Source organism: Talpa occidentalis, unplaced genomic scaffold, assembly GCF_014898055.3.
Source record: "Talpa occidentalis isolate TD23 unplaced genomic scaffold, MPIMG_talOcc4v2.1 talOcc4.12, whole genome shotgun sequence".
Lineage (NCBI taxonomy): Eukaryota > Metazoa > Chordata > Mammalia > Eulipotyphla > Talpidae > Talpa > Talpa occidentalis.
In genome coordinates this window covers 84,293,613-84,316,165 of record NW_023601212.1, presented here as the reverse complement: position 1 = coordinate 84,316,165, position 22,553 = coordinate 84,293,613, and the positions used below count along the sequence as shown (strand labels likewise).

General features: G+C 42.0%; 1 protein-coding gene across 2 annotated transcripts in view; it reads right to left on the bottom strand.

Annotated features, from left to right (window-relative positions):
• The window catches only part of LMTK2 (lemur tyrosine kinase 2), a 94,648-nt gene extending 72,457 nt beyond the window's left edge, over positions 1-22,191 (bottom strand). Inside the window, exon 1 of one of the 2 annotated variants that reach the window (XM_037507127.2) lies at positions 21,823-22,191. In XM_037507127.2, the coding sequence (XP_037363024.1) occupies positions 21,823-21,916 (94 nt within the window). In that variant the 5' untranslated portion in view covers positions 21,917-22,191. The remainder of the gene's footprint in view (positions 1-21,822) is intronic. The other variant, XM_037507128.2, reaches the window with a different exon arrangement.
• Between the last annotated feature and the right edge of the window lie 362 nt (positions 22,192-22,553).

The following is a 22,553-nucleotide window of genomic DNA, read 5'->3' as shown; positions in this document are numbered from 1 at the left end:
TCTTCCTTTTTCAGCATCCTGACAAGTAGCTTTGTATTCCAGAGACTTGTAAAATGAACCTTCATACTACTTGGAGAAAAAAAAATTTAGACAACCACTGCAGATCATACATTTTTACTTAACACCTAAAATTACAAAGCCACCTATCATAAAGGTTTTCTGTACACACAATCTTAAATCACTACATGTTTTCCTTGCTTCTTAATGTAACAATACATCTACCTACAATAACCTAAAATAATCCAGAATCTCCCCAGTGGATTCTAATATTAGAAAGGGAAAATGAAGCCTAGCACCAAATATACCCAAGCCACACAGAAGAGGAAATAGTGCATCGATGATCTAGTGGATGAATCAGAGATTCCACAAAGAACCCTAAGTCAGAATATGAACAGCCTAGAAAAACAAACTGTACTGTGTGCTAATCACAGTGACGTGTTCTTGTTCAAAAATGATTTTCAAGGTCAGCCAACCCAACTGTTCTCTCATACTTCCAGAAAGGTTATATAATTTGAGTGCTGACTGAATACCTGTGAATGAGATCATTTTATATGAAGGTGCTATTTCTCTCAGCCTACACCATTAAAATCTGTTATCAAAGGTTCCTTTCATTCCAATTTTAACAACACTTACTAGGATGGAGACTGTCACATAATAGCTAATCCAAGGAGGCACAGTTTGGCCAAGAGACTGTCTGATTTAAAAGACTTCTGTAAGACTACTGTGTCCCTACATCCCGAGAAAATGATGAGAGGACAATAATTTATGAACTAGAATCTTAACTTAGACATGATGGCACAGCTAAGCTGTGCAGTAATCCAAAGCTCGGATGTTTGTAACAGCTTAGAATTCGAACCTTCCAGTAGCCCTATAAGTCAGCTCCAGAGTAGGTCCCAGAAGCTAACATAGATGACCAGTTTCCCACAGAATCCTTCCCCAGCTGGTCCCTTAAGTATACTGCTCACGTCTGGAGGAAAGGACAGTCTGTCTTTCTTGACACTGTCCCACTGACATCTGTAGAAATGTGCCGCAAGTAAACGACAGTATTAGTCACAACAATTGGTTGATTTCTGCACAAAAGGGCCAAAAGGATAGGAGAGATGACCTGTGTGCTCCTTACTTCCTGGTAGGGCAGACTCTAAATCCTAACAAAAATAGCTCTACCTTATTCTTCAACATCCCCTTCAACACCCTGATGGATCCCTGGTCTCAGAACCTTTCTAGGGTCCTATGGTCTAACTTAAGTTCTTGCTAATATATGTGAAACAAATTGTCAGGTAAAATGTCTTTAAAATTTCTCCCTTCAGAGAGGAAGTAGATGGTAGTATGGATGCAGCCAAATTGGCCATAGGGATGTTCAGGGCTGGGGGATGGAAGTATGCACTTCTGTCTACTTTTGTGCATGATCAAAATGTAAGTACTATCTTCATAACTAAGAAAGAAACTGCCTACAACACTAACCTTGACAAGGTTCTACAGCACCTAAATAAATGATTCCCTAGGGTTTCCTATCTGATACTGCTCCAATGATATGCCATTATACTTAACAGAAAAAGTGTTTCCAGACACTCAGATGTCCAGCCCAAGATAAGACATACAGATTTTTTTTAAAGATTTATTTTATCTATTTATGCATGCGAGAACTGGGATATAGGCCAGAGGTGCGGGGGGGGGGGGAGGAGGGGTGAGAGGGTTCACTGACAGAGTAGGGAGCAGAACAGGAGATCTACTGAAACACACTGCTGAGGGGAGCAGCGGGAGAGAAAGGTGAGGTCTGCTATGTCATGGGGGTAGCTCCCTGGTCAGGGATTGAAGTTGTGCTGCAGTGGCTGCCAATAGATTCATAGTTCTGAGACTTAACCCCTGTTCCACCAGGGAGTCCACCAAATAGATAATTTAAAGAGTAAAGGGGCAGGGTATCTCCTATTGAAAACACTGTCCTGGGCCTCCTTGGTGGCATAGCGGGTTGAGTACAGCACTGTGAAGCTGTCCGCAGCCTCTGCAGCGGGGATTCAATTCCCAGTTAACCAGGGAGATTCCCACATGGCACGTCAGACCTCTCCTATTGCGCCCACTGCTCCCCTCAGCAGTGCTTTTGGTCCATCTGCCTGTTCTGCTCCCCACTCTGTCTCTGGTGAATCCTCTCACCCTCCCGTGCCTCTGTACCCCAGCTATTGTATAAATAAAAAATAAATCTTAAAAAAAAGATAAAAAAAAGAAAACACTGTTCCATCACCCACCTGTGATGTGACGCCCATTAGTCAACAAGTCCCATCTGACACATTATTCATTCAGTCAACAAATGTTTGCTAAGCATCTTCTATGGTCCAAGCCCTGCTATAGGTTCTGGGGAACATGGAAGTGGAGAGGACAAGGTCCCTGCACTCACAGCTTATATTCTCATGCAGGGATACTGACAATATCCAAATTACTGTGTATGGTGATAAGCTAAGTAGAAAAAGAAAGCAGGGGCTGGAGAGGTGTTATTTTATATGACGTGATCAGGAAACACATTTCTGATATCACAATAATTCACATGAGAAGCGATAGTGGTTTGGTTTGTCCCAGGTAGTTATAAAAAGAGCTAATCCTTAAATGGTATATGCTATGTGCCAGGGCACGACTCTAAATTCATGTAATCCCATGACAACTGTAGAGGTTGGTATTACTATAGGCCCCATTTCAAATGAACAAATCCAGCAATGTAGACATAGAATGGCAACAAAGAGATGCTCAGGTACACACTGCACGCCATGACAGCAGAGGGGTGAGAACAGTGCCCAGGCCTTGGAGTGTGAAGAGAAAGGATCCAGGGTCAAGGGAACACCCACAAGTGTCCCTCAATCTTAACCATGGACAGACTTTCAAGAACCACCTGGGATGTGAGAAAACCTTTCTTTAAAAAGGTAAAAGCAGGGCCTCCCTGGTGGCGCAGGCAGTTGAGTGCAGCGCTATGAAGCTGTCTGCAGCCTCTGTAGTGCCGGTTCGATCCTGGCCAGCCAGCAAGGGCCCCACATGGCATGGCAAACCTCTCCTGTCATGCTCGCTGCTCCCCTCAGCAGTGTATTTCATCAGTCTGCCTGTTCTGTTCCCCACTCTGTCTCTGGTGAATTCTCTCACCCTCCCACGCATCTGGCCTGTACCCTCGTTCTTGTTTATAAAATAAATAAATAAATCTTTTTTTTAAAATAATAAATAAAATAAAAAGGTAAAAGCAGGGACCAATCCACATAGACAAAAAGGGACCTGAAGAAAAGAGACAACACAGGGTTTAAAAACTATAATATTCTCAAAAATAAGTGCAAATATTACACTCATGAGAAGATGCTGTGGGAGCGGGGGAGACTCCAAGAAACAAAATATAACGGGGGAGGGGGCGGGGGGCGGGAGGAGAAGGCTGTCACATAGTAGAACAAAGACAAAAGATGAACTAAAGGAGAAAAGCAACATTCAGGTAACAGAAGTTCTAGAAGAACAAAGAAAAGGAAATGTAGTTCTTAAAAAAAAAAAAAAGTGTACGTGTGTGTGTGTGTGTGTGTGTGTGTGTGCGTGTAAGAAATTTTCCCACAATTAAAGGACTGACTTTCCAGATTCAAAAGGCCCACTGAGGATCTATCTTAAGGAATGACATGAATAGAGAAAGATCCTACCAAGGCATGACTTTGTAACTTTTCAGAATTCTGACACAAAGTCAAACAGCTTCCATCCAAGGAGAGGAAAAGAGGCCACATAAGAAGAGATGACCTGAGAGCTCTTACAGAACACTGGGCAGCAGCCAACTTGGAACAGGGCGTGGGATCTGGGATGGCCAGTCAAATATGCTGAGGAAAGATGCAAAGGCCAGCTGACATACACAGCCCTGAGGATACAGTCATGAAAACTAAGAAAATGGAAACAAAGCGCAGGTCTTTGGGAAACAAAAGATGCGAAAAAGTTTAATCACCACAAATTGCTACAGGGTCTGCCATGAATAGTGTTTGTCATTTTAAGAATGTAAGTGCTAGGCCTCCCCTGGTGGTGCAGGCAGTTGAGCCCAGCGCTGTGAAGCTGTCTGCCGCCTCTGCAGCACGGGTTTGATCCCAGCCAGCTGGTTAGGGTACCACACGGCGCGGCAGACCTCTCCTATCTCACCGGCTGTTCCCCTCAGCAGTGTATTTCGTCAGTCTGCCTGTTCTGTTTCCCCACTCTGTCTCTGGTGAATCCTCTCACCCTCCCGCGCATCTGGCCTGTACCTCAGTTCTTGTATACATAAATAAATAAATCTTCAAAAAAAAAAAAAAGAAAGAATATAAGTGCTAAAAAGTGATTTAGCCAGAAAGTGTAACTATGTTGAGAAAGGGGAGAGTGCGTGCCTGTGATATAAATCCTCTTTTTCCATAGGAGAAATTAAGCATTCACCTAAACTAAAAAAGAGTAATGCAGGTGGGCCTCCCCTGGTGGCGCAGCGGTTGAGCTCTGAATACGAAGCTGCCCGCCGGTTCGATCCCCGGCTCTATCCCCAGCCGCCGGTGAGGGTTCCACATGGCGTGACAGACCTCTCCTGCCGCGTCTGCTGCTCCCCTCAGCAGTGTTTTTCATCAGTCTGCCTGTTCTGTTCCCTGCTCTGGCTCTGGCGAATTCGCTCACCCTCCCGCACTTCTGACTGTACCCAGTGCTTGTATAAATAAATAAATAAATCTTCAAAAAAAAAAAAAAAGAGTAATGCAGGCATGTTATTTGGCAAAATGTTTGAAAAGGCTACTGGCCAATGTCCCTAAGGAACAGTCAGTAAGTGGGTAAGGGGAACAGGGTCTCACTGTTTATAAGCCCTGGAAAAATGTTCACTTTTAAAACTATCTACATAGACAAAAATCTAAATTTACAAAACAGACGTGCAGGGGGAGAGTCAAGGTAATATAGGCAAGAGCAGAGTCAAACAGGAAATAGGAATGGCGCTATAGGAGCCAAGAAGACGGTGCATGCTGTACCAAGGCAAAGCAGGGGAGCATTGTAAAGTGCCAAGGAAAGAAATAGGGAAATTAGTAGCCAAAGAACCAGAAAAATGGTTCACTTCATTATTTTTCCTCTTCCTGAGAATTTTTACTAACAGTTATCTGAAAGTAGAATATACATTAAGTTGTTATCTAATAGATATAATATTTATATCTATAATATAAACTGAGGGAAGGGTCCAGGAGAAAACACGGGAGATGAAAGAGGAATGTTGCTGGTGACTACACAGAAGAAAGCTAGAGCGGAGAAAGGATGGGGTTAGGGCACAATCAAAAAGTTAGTATTAAAACACTGAGAAGGGGCCTCCCCTGGTGGCGCAGGTGGTTGAGTGTCGCGCTGTGAAGCTGTCTGCAGCCTCTGCAGTGCCGGTTCAATCCAGGCCGGCAGTCAAGGGTTCCACAGGGTGCAGCAGACCTCTCCTGTCACGCCTGCTGCTCCCCTCAGCAGTGTATTTCATCAGTCTGCCTGTTCTGTTCCCCACTCTGTCGCTGGTGAATCCTCTCACCCTCCCACGCATCTTGCCTATAGCCTGGTTCTTGTATGAATAAATAAATCTTCAAAAAAAAAACAAAACTGAGAAGTGACATTTATCTACAACTCTACATACATCTCTTCATACCTATCTGTGAATCCTAAAAGTATACACAAAATTTCTGATAATGAGTATGTTCAGGGGATCCAGAGCATTCACCAGATTCTTAGAGTGTAAAACTGATGATGTTTAAAGTATTTTGTGTGTTCAAGTGAGTCAGCTCATGAAAACAATTTTTGAAAGTCAGAAAATCTTTTTATCATCTTTTGAAAGTGTATTTTTTTAATAAATAGAAACTAAATTATTGCTTTCATAGATTTAAAAAGTTAAATATGATGTTTTTCTTGAGAACTACTTACAGAAGTTAGTACTTTAGCTTCTCAGTTTTCAATAAGGAATTTTTTGATACCTCAACAATCAACAATACAGTAACTATCTTAAATTTCTCTCAGCACTTTCAGACAATAGAAATAAATATGTGGAGGAGAAATGATTGTGATAGGTCCAAGTGTGTGCATCACACTAATGAAAGTGTTCTTGAAAGTATAAGGCCATAGACAGATGTTAGGGCCCCCTCATTCCAGAACTGGGCCTGCCACTGACTGGTAGCATGGGACTGAATCATTGCTTCACATCTCTCAGCTTTGTTCCTTCAGCTGTGAGTGGCATTTCAGGCCTAAAGTTCTACACAAATTTAATGAATCTACCAAGTGACTATATGGTTAATATTGGTAATCAGATCTCTTATTAAAGTTTATTTTTCTTAAAGAAAATGAAGTTAAATTATAGATTACTGGATTGTACCCTGGCAGTAGGCCTCTGATAAAGTATTCCCAGGGGACTATTTTGGTAAGTTTGTTATTTTTCAGTGCCTCACTAGCAATCAGTGTCTGGGTGTTGCATTTTAATAACAGTCTGAAGTCAGAGTCAAGTGGGGCTCTGCCTGTAACTAGCAGGCTGGATCCTTGGAAAGTAACAGTTGCTGCTGACAGGAACCATTCTACCCAGGCACACTGCCAGGTAGGAAGTGGGAGAGGAATTTTTTTTCTTCTGACAGTGGCACAGGTTGAGTTTATCAGGGATTCTGAGAAGGAATTTGCAATGTGAAAAATACTTTAAACTTAAGACTCTAAGGCTACAACAGACCATAATACCTCGGTTGTTTGGTTTTTTGGTGTTTTTTTTAGATTGACCTTTGTACTGCTCTACAAAGCAGTTGTGCATTAGTTTTTGTGACCATGTAATATTCCAGTGTATGAAAATATGCATGCACACACCCATTCAGTGTTTGGATGTGTGGACTGTTTCCATTATGTGGCTATTATGATCAGTGCAGCTGTGAACATCCTTGCTCATCTGCTGTATCTATCCGCATGTACTCTTTTGAATATATACTTAAGAGTGAAATTGCTAGATGTTAAGATGTGTTCACAGTTATGATAAATGATGTATTCCAAAGTATATATATTAACTTACACTTTTACCAGGAGACTAAAAAAAGTTCCAATTTCTCCAAATCTTCTCCACACTTGGTATTCTTTTTCAATTTTTTCCCTACCATAATCCCTTATGCCCCCTAGACTCTATCTCCCTCGTTACCTCAGTTTGCTTACTAACGCCCACTAGCTTGTAATTATATTTCTCTATCAGTTCATCTACTTTGTTTCCTTATATCACTCCTATAGCGAAATCGTTTATATTGTCTTTATCTTTCTGGCTAACTCCACTAACAGGATCCTCTCAAGTTCCTCCCATTTTGCTGCCTGGCAATAGTTCATCTTTCCTTAGAGCTGAATAATATTCCACTGAGTATACATTCCACATCTTCTTCATCCAGGCCTCTCTCGGTGGGTACTCAGGTTGTTTCCATACCCCAGCTATTGTAAATAATGCCACAATAAACACTATGCAGCACATAAGTTTTCAAATGGATGATTCTGTATTTTTCAGCTAGATTCCCAGGAGTGGAACTAATGGATCTTATAATATTTCCATTTTCAATTTCTTTTATTTATGCATACAAGAACTGGGGTGTAGGCCAGAGGTGTAGGGGGTGAGAGGATTCAACAGAGACAGAGTAGGGAGCAGAACAGGCAGTTCTACTGAAATACACTGCTAAAGGGAGCAGCAGGCGAGACAAGAGAGGTCTGCTGCGCCATGTAGGTTAGCTCCCTGACTGGTGCCACAGTGGCTGGTGATAGCTTAATAGAGCTGAGACAAACCTCTGCGCCACCAGGAAGGCCCCATTTTCAATTTTTATGATAGCTTTAGACTGCTTCCTAAAACGGCTGATGGCTGCACCAATTTACGTTCCCACCAAAATGTATAAGGGTTATTTTCTCTACACCTTCTCAAACACTTGTTGAAAGTCTTTTTGATGTGTGCCATTCTCACAGCTATGAGATAGTATCTCATTATGGTTTTGATTTGTATTTCCCTCATTAGAAGTGATAAGTGTACCCCTGGTGGCGCAGGTGGTTCAACACTGTGCTGTGAAGTTGTCCACAGCCTCTGCAGCGCTGGTTCGATACTGACCAGCCGGTGAGGGTCCCACATGGCGCAGCAGACCTCTCCTGTCTCGCCCGCTGCTCCCCTCAGCAGTGTATTTCATCAGTCTGCCTGTCCTCTGTCTCTGGTGAATCCTCTCACCCTCTCGCTCATCTGGTCTGTACCCCAGTTCTTGTATACATAAATAAATAAATCTTTTTTTAAAAAAAAAGGTGATAAGGAGCATTTTTCCACATATTTGTTGGCCTTCAGTAGATCCTGTTTAGAAAATTGTCTTCAGATCTGCTCCCCATGTATTACTTGGGTTGCTTGTTCTGTTGTTAAGTTGAATGAGTTCTTTATATATCTTGGTTATTAACCCTTTGTTGGTTATGTGATATATAAATCTCTTCTCCATTCCAGTAAGATGTCTTTTTAATTTATTAACATTTTCCTTTCACTGTGTAGAAACTTTCTAATTTAAGGTAGTCTCAATTATTTATTTTTACTTTTATCTCCCTTGCCATCCCTAGGGGTTCCACGATGTCACTGACCACATGGAACATACTGTTAATGTCTTCTGGTATGTATTTTATTGTTGCACATCTTACATCTGAATCTATTTTAATCTATTTTGAATTTATTTTTGTGTATGAACTTAGAGTAATCCAACTTTACTCTTTTACGTGTGTCCATCCAGCTTTCCCAAAAACTGCTCTGTTAAAGAGACTGTCCTCTCTCCATTGTATGGTTGTGGCTCCTTTATTACTAATAAGGTATCGATGTATGTATGGATTTATTCTGGACTTTCAATTCTGTTCCATTAACCCATGTGTCTATTTTTATTCTAATACCATATTGTTTAAATTACTGTTCCTTTACACTATAGTTTGAAATCAGACAATATAACTCCTCCACTTTTCTTCTTTTTTCTCAGAATTGCTTTCATTATTCGGGGTCTTTTTTTGGTTCCATATAAATTTTAGTGTTTTTTTTTTTGTTCTATTTCTTTGAACACAATGGTTTTGCAATAAAAAGCTGAGATCACAAAATTTTATAATTGCTAGTTAATTAAAGCAGACGTCTAAAATGTACAAAATGGCTGCAGACTCATCCTCCTCTATTTTCTAGGTCTAACATGCCTTAGAGTTTTACTTCCAATAATTACAAGTTGCAATTATATCATATCAAATGCAAGTCTCCCATTCAATATAGCAAAAAAGGGGAAAAGATGTTTTGGGGATGGATATGAAGGAGGAAAATAAACACAGGTTTTTAATAGTTAAACAGTGGTTTCACTTTAGAGTAAGAGCAACTTTTCTCTCAAAAATCACTATCATATAAACACATGCAATTTGCAGCAACATGGATGGAGCTGGAAGGGATCATGCTCAGAGAAATAAGCCAGAAAGAAAAAGAAAAAAAACGGATGGTCTCACTCATAGCAGGAATCTAGAAAACTTAAATAAGGGACCGGGGGAAAAAGACTGTAAGAAAGAAAATACCAAAACCAACAAACAACTATGAACCAGACACTCTATGGGGGGGTGAGGGTGGAGAAAGGAGGGCTTGGGGTCAAAATAAGAGGGTTGTAATTGTATGGGGAATATAAAAATAAAATTTAAATTAAAAAAAAAAAAACACTATCACAGAAGTAACCAAATTCTTTCCCCCTATCCAAGGCATACATGTTTAAAAGTCTTGAATTATTTATACTAGTATATGAGTCTATAGAGGGTTTGTTTTGTTTTTTTTTAATACAATAGCTGGGGTATAGGCCAGAGGAGCGGGAGGGTGAGAGGATTCACCAGAGACAGAGTGGGGAGCAGAACAGGCAGACACACCGGAAGCACTGCTGAGGGGAGCAGCAGGTGAGACAGGAGAGGTCTGCTCACCATGTGGGAATCTCCCTGGCCTGCCAGGAATCGAACTCGCCCTGCAGAGGCTTCTGGCTGTGGACAGCTTCACAGAGTACTGTACCACCAGGGAGGGCTGGTGTTCTTAATTAAACCCAATTGATTATTCAATCATTATAATGTAGCAGTTTCTGAGATAGTTTACCTTGTTTACTTCATCATAAGAATGCTTTGTACTTATCAATACACCTGCAGCAAATATATCAAAATTTATCAACTAGCAATTGAAAAATAAGGAACAGGCTACAAACCCTATGCTATTCCAAAATAAACCAGTTTATAAAAAAAAAAAAAACTTTTTAAAGACAAGATGTTAATGACATGATATTATACTAGAAAAAATAACCCAGCCAAGTTTTACTTAGGTCAAGAATCAGGGACTCTTCACTGGATAGTGTGCACATCTATCGCCTGGGGAATCAAGAATGTCACTGAGTTCTACCTGCTCCAGTTTGTTTCCTTCTAGTCTGAGCCGCAGCGAGCAGAGCTGCAGGCCAGGGCTGGCTGGCACATCAATACCACGAGGTTCTCAGTTCACAGTGCTGCATCAGATTGTCAGGCTGTTGGCTCACAGTTTCTACCAATTATATATACAGGATATTTATAAAAATGTAAAGAGTCTATTATTTGTACTAACTTCCAAAGATGAAACTGGAGGGTTTTTTTTAAGAATTTATTTAGAGTTATAATTCCTTAAATATTTAGTTATGATGAAGAACTTAAATTCCTTTTTGGTTAAAGCATACGTACTTTTCACTGGAAGAGAATGCTGAAAAATATTCATGTATAGTGGTCAGGAGTAGTGATCTCTTTGGATTTTAGGTACTGACACTATTTTTTAAATTTTCAGTCATTCTTCCATCCTTGAGTCTCACTAGTTATACAGGTCAATGGATTTCTATTAAATAACAAATATTATTTTGTCTCTAGTAGAAGATGAAATATTCATGTTGGGGGAGTGGGGAAGTTGACATAAAGGTATTTATTATAAATGCAGATGTCTAGGCCAACCTTCAGAATTCTGATTCAGTGGCTTGTTGGGGCCCAAACACCTACATTTCTACAAATACCTAGGTGATCTTAATGCGAGTGACCTTGGCTTTATAAAAACATCTTTACTTTTCCTGAAGCATTTGAACTGATATTGTAACTGGGATTTACATCAAAACAAGCTGGGGAAAAGAACAGTGGAAAGGGTACAGGTAAACAAAACTGACCAAAAAAATGAAATTGACAAATTAAAAACTGTTGATGCTAGGTGATGGGTACATGAGGGTTCATTATATTATTTACTCTGCTTCTATAAATGAAGAAATTTTTGAAATTTTTCATAATAAAAAATGAAAAGTTCAGTCATCAGATCAAAACACATCCACAGCTCCCTGGCTCACCCTACTTCTGTGCTCAAGAGACTGCCACTGATTATCTTTCTGAACTTTTACCAAGTAAAGGAGTGACCTACAAGCCCTTTTAATAATTTCCAAAGCTGATGGATCCCCTAAAATAATTCCAACTAAATTCTTAAGCCAGGAGGTTTCCCTCATATTCTTAGAGATTAGAGTCCTGTCAGGAAGAGTACATCAAACCTAGTATCCACATAGCTATTGCTCTAAAAATAAAAGTTCTTACCTATATCATTATATCACAAATACTGGGTATAGAGTATCATGATATTAACAGATGGTCAAGTGACAGGGAGAAAATATGGACAGAACCCTTAAGTCTCTAAGAAGTCCTTTGTCCCTCCAAAATCTTTCATTCTGTCTCCTCCCACCTTAACCCCTAGGATTAAATATAAAAAACATATGAGGAGGTATGAACCTGTACTCCTAAACATACACATGTGTTGTAAATCAATGTTACCTCAATAAAAGTTTTAAAAATTTTTAAAAAATTTAATTAAATTTAGGAAAAAAGAGACATCCAAAACATTTATTGAATATATATAGGATTGTAACTAGAATGACAAACTTTTACTGGGAAAAGTAAAAGAGGGAAAAATAATTTTAATGTCAAAAAAAAACCCTATTATAAATGCTATGAGCAAATGCAACACTCAGATCTTGATTTTTAATATCATTCTCTAAGAGAAGGAAACAGCCTGGAGAAGTGACTGTTTCCAGGGCTGGAGAAGGTAATAAATATAAATATATGAAGCTTTAGTTTCTTATAGTGGCAGGAAGAAAAGAAGTGCTAAAAAGAAAAGGAAAAAAAAAGGGGGGGGAAGGAGGGAGTAGGAATAAGTAAATGGGTCAGAGGAGCCAAATGAAAAACCTCCAGGTAGCCAAAGCTGCCACAATTTGAGTAGCAAAATAAGTAATACAGTATTGGATTATAACCCAAAGTGTATAAATATCCATGTCCATACTGCAATAATTGAAAAGGAAATAATAATCAAATCTTCATAAAGAAGAATCCCAAATAATTTATATAAATGCTTCTCCTTCAAGGAGGTGGAGCATAACTCGCCATCCCTCATGTGGGCTGTGTGTTAAGTACCTATGGAAAGGGAGGGAAAGTAACTTTCCACTGGGACAGCGAACACCACAGTCTCAGCTAGGTGATCAAGGGATCAGTCACAGTGAAAGCAGGCACCCTTGATATGAAGTGGTGAGACAGGCACTTTAAGCCTTGATCTTCCTCCCAAAATCAAAAATACTGAGAAACCTCAGATAAACCCCTGTTGAGGGATATTCTACACAATGCTGTAACAGCATACCTCAAAATGATCAAGATCCTCAAAAACAAGGGAGAGGATCCTAAGAAGACAGCTAAATGTCATGTGACAATCTAGATCAGAAAAAGAACATCAGATCAACACAAAGAGAGAATAAAGAATGGACTTTAGTTAATAATAATGTATTCTTATTGGCTTCTAGTTGTCACAAATGTACTATATACTAATGTGTAAGATGTTAATAGTGGGGAAGATGGGGTAAAGGATATACAGGAACCCTTTGTACTACCTTTGCAACTTTACTGCAAAACTAAAGTTTTTTGGTTGTTTTTTTTTTAAGATTTATTTATTTATACAAGCACTGGGTACAGTCAGAAGCGCGGGAGGGTGAGAGAATTCACCAGAGCCAGAGCGGGGAGCAGAGCAGGCAGACTGACAAAATACACTGCTGAGGGGAGCAGCGGGCGGCAGGAGAGGTCTGTGCGCCATGTGGGACCCTTGCCCGGCCGAGGATCGAACTGGTGCTGCAGAGGCTGCGGGCAGCTTCACAACCCAGCACTCAAACGCTGCGCCACCAGGGAGGCCCCAAAACTAAAGTTTTAAAAGAAAAACCTTATTAAAAATAAAACAACCATAGGGCCTCGCTGGTGGTACAAGGGGTTAAGCACAGCACTATGAAGCTATTCACAGCCTCTGCAGCACAAGTTCCATGCCTGGCCTGCCAGGGAGCAACCCACATGGGGCAGCAGACCTCTCTTGCCTCGCCTGCTGCTCCCCTCAGCAGTGGATTTCAGTCAGTCTGCCTGTTCTGCTCCCCACTCTGTCTCTGACACGGCCCCCCAGACACCTCTGGCCTACACCCCAGTTCTTGTATGCATAAATAAATAAATCTTTAAAAATAAAAATAAGGGCCTCCCCGGTGGCGCAGCGGTTGAGCGCTGGGTTGCGAAGCTGCCCGCAGCCTCTGCAGCGCCAGTTCGATCCCCGGCTGCTCCCCGGCCACCGGAGGAGGGTCCCACAAGGCGCGCAGACCTCTCCTGCCGCCCGCTGCTCCCCTTGGCAGTGTACTTCGGTCCTTCTGCCTGCTCTTCTCCCCACTCTGGTGAATTCTCTCACCCTCCCGCGCTTCTGACTGTGCCCAGTGCTTGTATAAATAAATAAATAAATCTTTAAAAAAAGAAAAGAAACGTAAAACTTTAAAAAATAAATAAATAAATAAATAAAAATAAAACAACCATTAATGGCCTCATTCCAGGTAAAGGACTGTGGCCAGATAAAAAGCAAAATTTACAAAAGAATGAGCCTCTAAGCTGATACCTCCCTTTTCACACACACACACACACACACACACACACACACACACACACACACACACAAGCGCGCGCGCAGAGTAGATGAGCTCAGTTCTCCATACCATCTTCATCATCCTCACCCATAAACTTTAAGCAGGCATCTATATAATCTGTAAGATGCTATGCAAAAACTAGAAATACCAAGGACATAAGACATAGTATTTGCAAGTCAGGTACCGAAACCAGACTTAAATGAAACTACAATAAAAAGTGTTATTTGCTAAGTGCAAATGATAGGCTGATGTGAAAAAATTTTTTATCACAGAGCCCAGCACTAAATTTTCTTTACACTTATTTCTTTGTAAATAACATTTATTTACAAACCACAAAAACATGTTAGTGTGCCATATATTCTATACCTTTAAAAAAAAGTCAGATGAGGGCCTCCCTGGTGGAGCAGCGGTTGAGCGCTATGTTGCGAAGCTGCCTGCAGCCTCTGCAACACCGGTTCGATCCCCAGCTGCTCCCCGGCCACACGAGAAGGGTCCCGCATGGCACGCAGACCTCTCCTGCCGCCCGCTGCTCCCCTCAGCAATGTGCTTTGGTCCTTCTGCCTGCTCTGCTCCCCGCTCTGTCTCTGGTGAATTCTCTCATCCTCCCGTGCTTCTGACTGTACCCAGTGCTTGTATAAATAAATAAAAATAAATCTTTTTTAAAAAAAAAAAGTCAGATGAGTCAAAAATTTTAAAGAAAACGAAAATTTAAGTTCCAGTGTTTTCATTCTGCACCCCATCGAACCTCTTGTTCCACAAGTAAAGACTACAGGAGTTCATCAAGATTAGGAATCCCTAAGGACCAGACCACAGGAAAGAGCTCAGTAGGAATGTTAGGGCTGCAGTGAGCTTTAAACAAAGAAAAAGAGGACAGCACTTAGAGAAGCAAGAAAGAGTTAGACAACTGCAAACAGAATATATATGGCGAGCTGTCAGGAGTTTGTGTGGCATATTTTGCAAACCATAAGCAGATCAATTTAGCTCTTAGAGGCACAAGAGGTAGAGAATGGAGGCAGGGACAACAAAAGCATGACAGCAGAAATCTAGATGCAAAGCATTCCCTTGACCAAAGCTTCCCAAACTGCGGTCAGAAGCTGGGAGTCAGGGGCTATACACTAGCCACACCATAGCACATAGTCTTGGGCCATCTACTTCTCTTGATGGCGATTTAAGTCTTTCAAAACAAATATTATATAGTAAAATGCAAAATATTCTAAACTGTCAAAAATAAAATGCAAGCTTTAGTACCCGTCCTCTTAAGTCCCAGGAGGGCATTAAGAATACAAAGTCTCTCTTCTGTGTTGAGGGAGAAATGGCAGAGAGCTGGCCTAGACCGAGATGGGGCAAGGAGCATGAAAGGCCCTCACATGCTGTGGTTTCAGGCACCTGAGACATCACACATCAACAGTTCTCATTCTTCCCACTTGAATCACAATAAAATTAAATGTTAAATCTCTGTACTATGCTAACCTTTGCATAGAAAACTTTTGAAATATTGAGGTTATATTTCTGATATGCCCATGTTTTGTGGCAAATAACTACGTAATGCCAAGGCATGGTTCCAAATTAGTCATTTGCTACGATTTCAAAATACCGCGCTCCAATATTTTGCTCTGACACACTGATTTTACCATATTTCCTTAGCTTTTTCTTACAATGGTGTCTTCATACGAAGATTCAAAGAAAAGTTGGGAATCAAATGTAGAAACAACCCTAGATGCAGCCACCTACTGTTTTAGACCAGAATCTGTGCAGTTTCTCCTTTCTATAATATTCCTTCCCTTGTGTCTGAATAATAAATAACCATTTTAAAGAATAACGCCCAGCCAGCAAACTGCAAAAGTATATGATTTCAAAAGAGAGAGAGAACAAGTTAGGTAGAGTCCTCTCTCAAATGACACTGGCTAAGGGACACCTCAGTCCTGTGCTTGCTAACCCAGTCAGGGTTAACTGGCTGCCTTTATTGATGCTTTAAGTAAGTATACAATTTTGTGGGATCAACTAAACTTAGACTGCTCATGGTTCCTTTAAGTAAATTAAAACCAACAATTGTTCACATGCAAGAGCTTTAGTCATGTTAATGTTTTAAAAACAGGTTTATTATATAAAAAAACAGGCTAATCCAGGGCCTCCCCTGGTGGCGCAGCGGTTAAGCGCTGGGCTGCGAAGCTGCCTGCAGCCTCTGCTGCGCCGTTTCCATCCCTGGCCACCCGGGAGGGTCCCACATGGCGCACAGACCTCTCCTGCCGCCCGCTGCTCCTCTCAGCAGTGTATTTCTTCGTCAGCCTGCCTATTCTGTTCCCCACTCTGGCTCTGGTGAATCCTCTCACCCTCCCGCGCTTCTGACTGTACCCAGCGCTTGTATAAATAAATCTTTAAAAAAAAAAAAAAAGGCTAATCCATATCATCTTAAAAATTTCTAGCATTATTCCCCAACATCATGAACTTTAAAAAGTAACAATGCCAGCCTATATATCATACTTATATAGCCAGATTTCTCTCCGAAGGATCCCTTCTTCATCTATCATATAACAAGTTATGTTGAGTAATAATGATTTTTGAAATCAAGTAAATTCCAGTTATTCCATGATAAATAGCTACCACTGAGTGCCTTCTTCAAAGCCATTACCACCCACCATTAGCCAAGTCAATAACCCACCAAATTTACCCAAAAATCCAAAGCAATGAAAAACTGCAAGTTGCTGAAAGCAGGTGAGGCATATATACCATCACTCTACCTTACCCTAGCCCATTAGGTAGATGTCACCATCACCCTTTAATAGCTGAGTTCTAAGATAGTTGGAGAGGTCAAGTAACTGGCCCAAGGTCTTAAAACTATTGAAGTGGCAGAGGAAGGCTTCACACCCGGACTAACTCCAAAGCCCACATTTTGGGTACAACATCCTCTCCTATGGTTGGCTCTTCTCCTATGGTTGGTTCATGAATTTTCCTCTCAACTGAAGTGAAAAGTTGGAGAACTTTTTTTAGGACTCACTTAACTTTTTCAGAAGCCTGGACACAACCATTATTGAAAGCCATGTGGAGGATCCTCAAATTACTAAAAATGGATCTACCAAAAGACCCAGCAACTCCACTCCTAGGGATCTACCCAAAGGACACAAAACATTAACTTGAAAGGAAATCTGCACTCCCATGTTTACTGCAGCACTATTTACAATAACTAAGCTACGGAAACAACCTAAATGCCCCCAAACAGATAAATGGATAAAGATGTGATATACAGGCCCTCCCCGGTGGCACAGCAGTTGAGCGCTGGGTTGCGAAGCTGCCCGCGGCCTCTGCGGCGCCAGTTCGATCCCCGGCTGCTCCCCTGCCACCAGAGGAGGGTTCCACATGGCGCGCAGACCTCTCCTGCCGTCCGCTGCTCCCCTCAGCAGTGTACTTCGGTCCTTCTGCCTGCTCTGCTCCCCGCTCTGGCTCTGGAGAAATCTCTTAACCTCCCGCGCTTCTGACTGTACCCAGTGCTTGTGTAAACAAAACAAACAAACAAGCAAATAAATAAATAAAAAACATGCCTCTATAAAAAAAAAAAAAAAGATGTGATATACATACACAATAGAATACTACTAAGCAATCAAAAAAATAAACTCATACCATTTGCAGCAACATGGATGGAGCTGGAAGGGATCATGCACAGTGGAGTAAATCAGAAGGAAAAAGAAAATTATCAGATAGTATTACTTTTAGGAGGAATACAGAGAAACTGAATAAAGTGCCAAAAAAAGACAAAACTTGCAAGTTGACCATAGATCTGAGGCATCCAGAAGGAGAGGGAGAGGAAGAGTGGTCAAAACAGGGGAGGGAAGAGCACAAGGGATGATGGTGACAGTTTACAGGTGATATGGTAGTGGGGGATTTACAGGGACTACACCTAAGGGGGAAAACCAAACACTGTACAAAAATAAACAACAATATCAGAAAATTTAAAAGTTTATCAAAGAAATAAAAAGAAGCCTGGATATACTCTTTATTATACGTACAGCTGTTATCTAAGTCCCACAGGGAACACAGAGGGTTCACGGACTCTACATCTCAAGGGAATTGCATGAACAGTCAGCACATCCGTATCAGTAAAACTGATAAACTTGAGTTGTAGCTGATCAGCTACAAAACTGTTAGACAGACTTCCTATTACTGTGCAAATGAGCATATTTAGTTAGCCCCAAAATATCACCACATGACAGCAATTATAGCATTACTAACCTGAATCAAATCTCAAACTTGATAGCCATAAATCCTGAAATTTGCATGAAAGCCTGTTGAAAATAATTTTATTTCTCAGAAGCTATTAAAAATAAACACAAAAATTCACACTTTAGAAAGCACTTCCTTTACCTCCAGAAAATTTTTTCAAGATGTCTGTTTAATTTTTAAAAATGAGAGCCCGGGTTTCATAAGCTGCTGTTTAATCAGTAGTTGAGTCCCACCGGCTTCATAGACTTCCGTGAGGTCCTTTATCTGGAGCTGCTAAAAGCTTCCTCTGTACTCTGTGACCTAATATGCCACAGAACAATAGAAGCGGGTTTCCCTGTCTAACCACTAGCCTAATATTAATAACAAACTTAGAGGAGTGCCTTCACACAGATAAGTACAAGATTTTTCCTTATGATGTGAATCTTGAGACTCTTATAAAAGGCACAGAGATGATTTCTAAGAGGACGATCTGGAGAAAATAATTTCTTAACTATAACCTTAGTTTGGTGACTTAACTGTGTGTATGAAAACAGTGGACTTCCTCCCTTTAGGTAAGCTTCCTAGTGAGGACCAACAAGAGACCTCACAGAAATACATACGATAAGGAAAAGAGGCTCCCTGGGAACATTAAGGACTCCCAGAGTGATAAAGAGAAGCCCAAGAAAGTTCAAGCAAGAATTTTAGTGAAATTTTGAGATTGACTAAATATGCTCATCTGCACAGGCCTTCTTGCCTGATGGACAAAGTCAATATGCATATTTACAAAGCTTTATTATGAACCAATAGGTAAACACTCTTTTCAACTTCAAAACTAGGAATGATTTTGGATAACAAGAATCTTGAATACATGAACTTCAATTTAAATGTTGAATTTTACGTAACTGCCTCATCTCTCACCATTTAAACAAGCTGGTGAAGAATAAAATTCACTTATTTCCTCCAACCTATTTTTGCTAAGCCATGCTTGCTCCAGAACACTATTAACCAGTTCTCCAGATAATCAAAAGCTTGAGAATTATTAGGCTTTCCATGTTTAATTGCTTTTATCTACCATACATCTCAAGAAAGGTTCCTCTTTCTTAACCTGGAAGTTGAAGTATCAAGATAAGTTCAAATGTTTCTTTACTCATCTTGAGCTAAATCATCTTGGTCAACAATACATCTGTTTCCAGGATAATTTCTTTTGAATGGAAAGGCAAACACCCAGATCTACAAGTAAATGCACATCTTTTCACAGAACTTAAACCATGGAAGCTGTCATTCACAGGCCAAATATCCAACCAAGTATCCTCCAAGCATTAGAATCTTGAATTCTGGGGAAATCGGGGGTAAATCTTAAATTACCATTTTTTTTTAAAGATTTATTTATTTATTTATTTGTTTATGCAAGAACCAGGGTACAGGCCAGATTCGCAGGAGGGTGAGAGGATTCACCAGAGACAGAGCGGGGAACAGAACAGGCAGACTGACAAAATACACTGCTAAGGGGAGCAGCAGGCGAGACAGGAGAGGTCTGCTGTGCCATGTGGGACCCTTGATGGCCGGCTGGGATCAAACCGGCACTGCAGAGGGTGCGGACAGCCTGTGCCAACAGCCTGTGCCACCAGGGGAGGCCCACCAATTTTTGTTTTCTAACAAGATTTCATATTTCTCTTCATAAATAAATTTTTCTGATCGCTCTGCTTTATAACACTCCAACGAAACCTTAAGATTTTATGATTCCTACCTTCATAAAATAAAAGAATGAGATGTACAGACACACAGGATCTTATAATTTTTTTTCCAAAATACATGAAATTTGACTAAGGGCAAAGTCATCTGGAAACTTCTTGAATTCCTTTCACATAAATACTCTTTATCAGGCCTCCCTGGTAGCGCGAGGGGTTAAGACGCAACGTATGAAGCTGTCCACAGCCTCTGTAGCACGAGTTCGATCCCCCAGCCCGCCAGGGAGCAACCCACATGGTGCAGCAGACCTCTCCTACCTTGCCCGCTGCTCTCCTCAGCAGTGGATTTCAGTATATCTGCCTGTTCTGTTCCCCACTCTGTCTCTGCTGAATCCTCTCAGTCCCCACACCTCTGGCCTGTACCCCAGTTCTTATATGCATAAATAACCCTTTAAAAAATAAATAAATAAATAGTCTTTATCTACTATACTATTCTAGTGCTCATTTTCATTTTCATCAGCAACATCTTCCAATATCAACATCAACAGATTTCCAAAGAGTCTTCCATAACTTCCCAGTTACTTTCTGGGATTCTCACCTGGGACACTGATATAGTTCTAATAATATCCACTCTTCCTATCTATCAGATCAGAAAACAGAACTACCTTACAAATATTTGATTCAAGGCAGTGGCAGACATTCAGTCATACATTATATGGTGCAATAACAGCTAATACGCGACTAAAGGGCACTCAATGACATAACCTGGTGTCGCTCTGAAACAATTATATATATATCTTCCACTATGGATGTGTTTGAAAAATATGTCTTTAGTAGGGTCAGTAATTTCCACATTCTGTACCCAATTAACAGCATTCTAAAATAACTCTTGACCTCAAGAGTATTCCTAAGGAGTTACATGATTTGAAGTGGTGAAGTAAAAAAATTACACAACGAGGGGAATTTAAGACCTGGCTTCCAGTTGTGACTCTGCCTACCACATAGCAGTGTCACCTTGGGCAGGTTATTTGACCCCCAAGGTCTCAATATCTTTAACTGCAAAACGAAGAAACTGGAATAAATTTTCTTTAAGGTCTCTTCCCATTCTAAAATTCTCTGCATCTATGCAATGTCAGTGTCTCCTCATTTCAAAGACAAGCAGCAGATGATAACAGCAAATCAGCCTATTTATTTTTTCCTTAAAAAAAAAAAATGAACCAACTTGGCTCTCCTAGGTTTAAGTTTTATCTAGGAAAAAAAAAACCACAAACGAAAATGGGGAGGGGCGGGGGGAGGGGAGAAAAATCACACACTGACATAACTAAAATAGAAACTTCAATCACCCCTGGGTGGTTCTGTCAATAGTTATTCAAAGGCTGCTACTCTAATCACTGGCTTCCGAAAATAGAATTATTTATATAGTATAGAGTTGTTTCCTCTTCATCTCCAGAGATTCGATCGAAATAAAAAGCACAGCATCAAAAATCAATTTACAACTTCAGACCAAGTCGCAGGGAACGAAGGAAACTCCGCACTGCTTTCCAAGTAATTTGCATTTAAATATGATGAGGCTAAGAAACGGTCTTATTATAAGATGTGAGACACGCACAGGAGGTAGATGACATCTGGAAAGGGAAGCAGAACTGCCGGAAAGGGATACAGGCTGAGGGAGGACCTTTGGGCAACAGGTCCAGAACCCGTACTGCAGCCTCGCCCGGGAGGGGTCGATCGCTGCCAAGCCGCCCGCCGCCCTCCTGCGCCCCAACCGCATCGCCTCGCCCCCGCTTCGGCCCTTGAGAGGCAGCCTGCACCCCCACCCCACGCCCCTGCGGCGGAAATCTCCCGAATCGCTCGCTTCCCCGGGCCTCCAGCCCTCCGATCCCTCGGCGCCAAGGCCAGACCCGGCCTGCCGCCTCCTCCCCGGCCGCCCGGGTCGCTGCAGCCCCGCAGCCCCCGCCCGGCCGCCCGGGCCCCGCCGCGGGCCCGCTCACCTGCACCTGTTTGCGGAAGTGGCGCGGCCCGGGCACCGCCGGCGGTCAGGAGCGGCAGCAGCAGCAACGGCAGCCACGCCGGCGACCCCGGCATCTCGCCCGCAGCGCGGCCCCGGGGCCGGCTCTCCCGTCGCCTTCGGTCCGTCAGTTAGGCAGTTGGTCCTGCCTCTCTCCGCCGCCTCAGCGGCACCCGCGCTGGTGGCTCCTGAGCGCACGTCGCTTCAGCCAAACCGCGGCCTGGCTCCTGGTCCGCACCCGCCACTCTGGCCACAGAAACACCATGCTTCCCACCTGCCCCCCAGCCTGCGCCGCTGCCGCCGCCTCTCAACAGCAGCAACGGCAGCAGCCCTGCGGAGCCGCGGGCCCTGGCAGCCGCGCTCCCGCCGCCATGATGGGCTGCGTCATGTGACGTAAAGCGGGGGCGGGACGCTGTGATAGACAGCCCACCCAGCCAATCGATTGTTCCACACTGACCAAGAAGTCACGCCTATCGCCCTAGCGGAGAGAGGGTGGCAGCCAGTGCGCCCCCTGCAGACGGAGAAGTGCGTGGGCAGTGGGTAACCGACTTATTTTTAAAATACAAGGGAGTGTAAAGAAGACCTAAAGAGCATCCAGAATCTACACTGAATTTTTTCTCAGTATTTTAAGATATGTAAAAATTGGGCCTCCCCAGTGGCGCTGTGGGTTGAGCGCTGCGCTGTGAAGCTGTCCGCAGCCTCTGCAACGCGGGT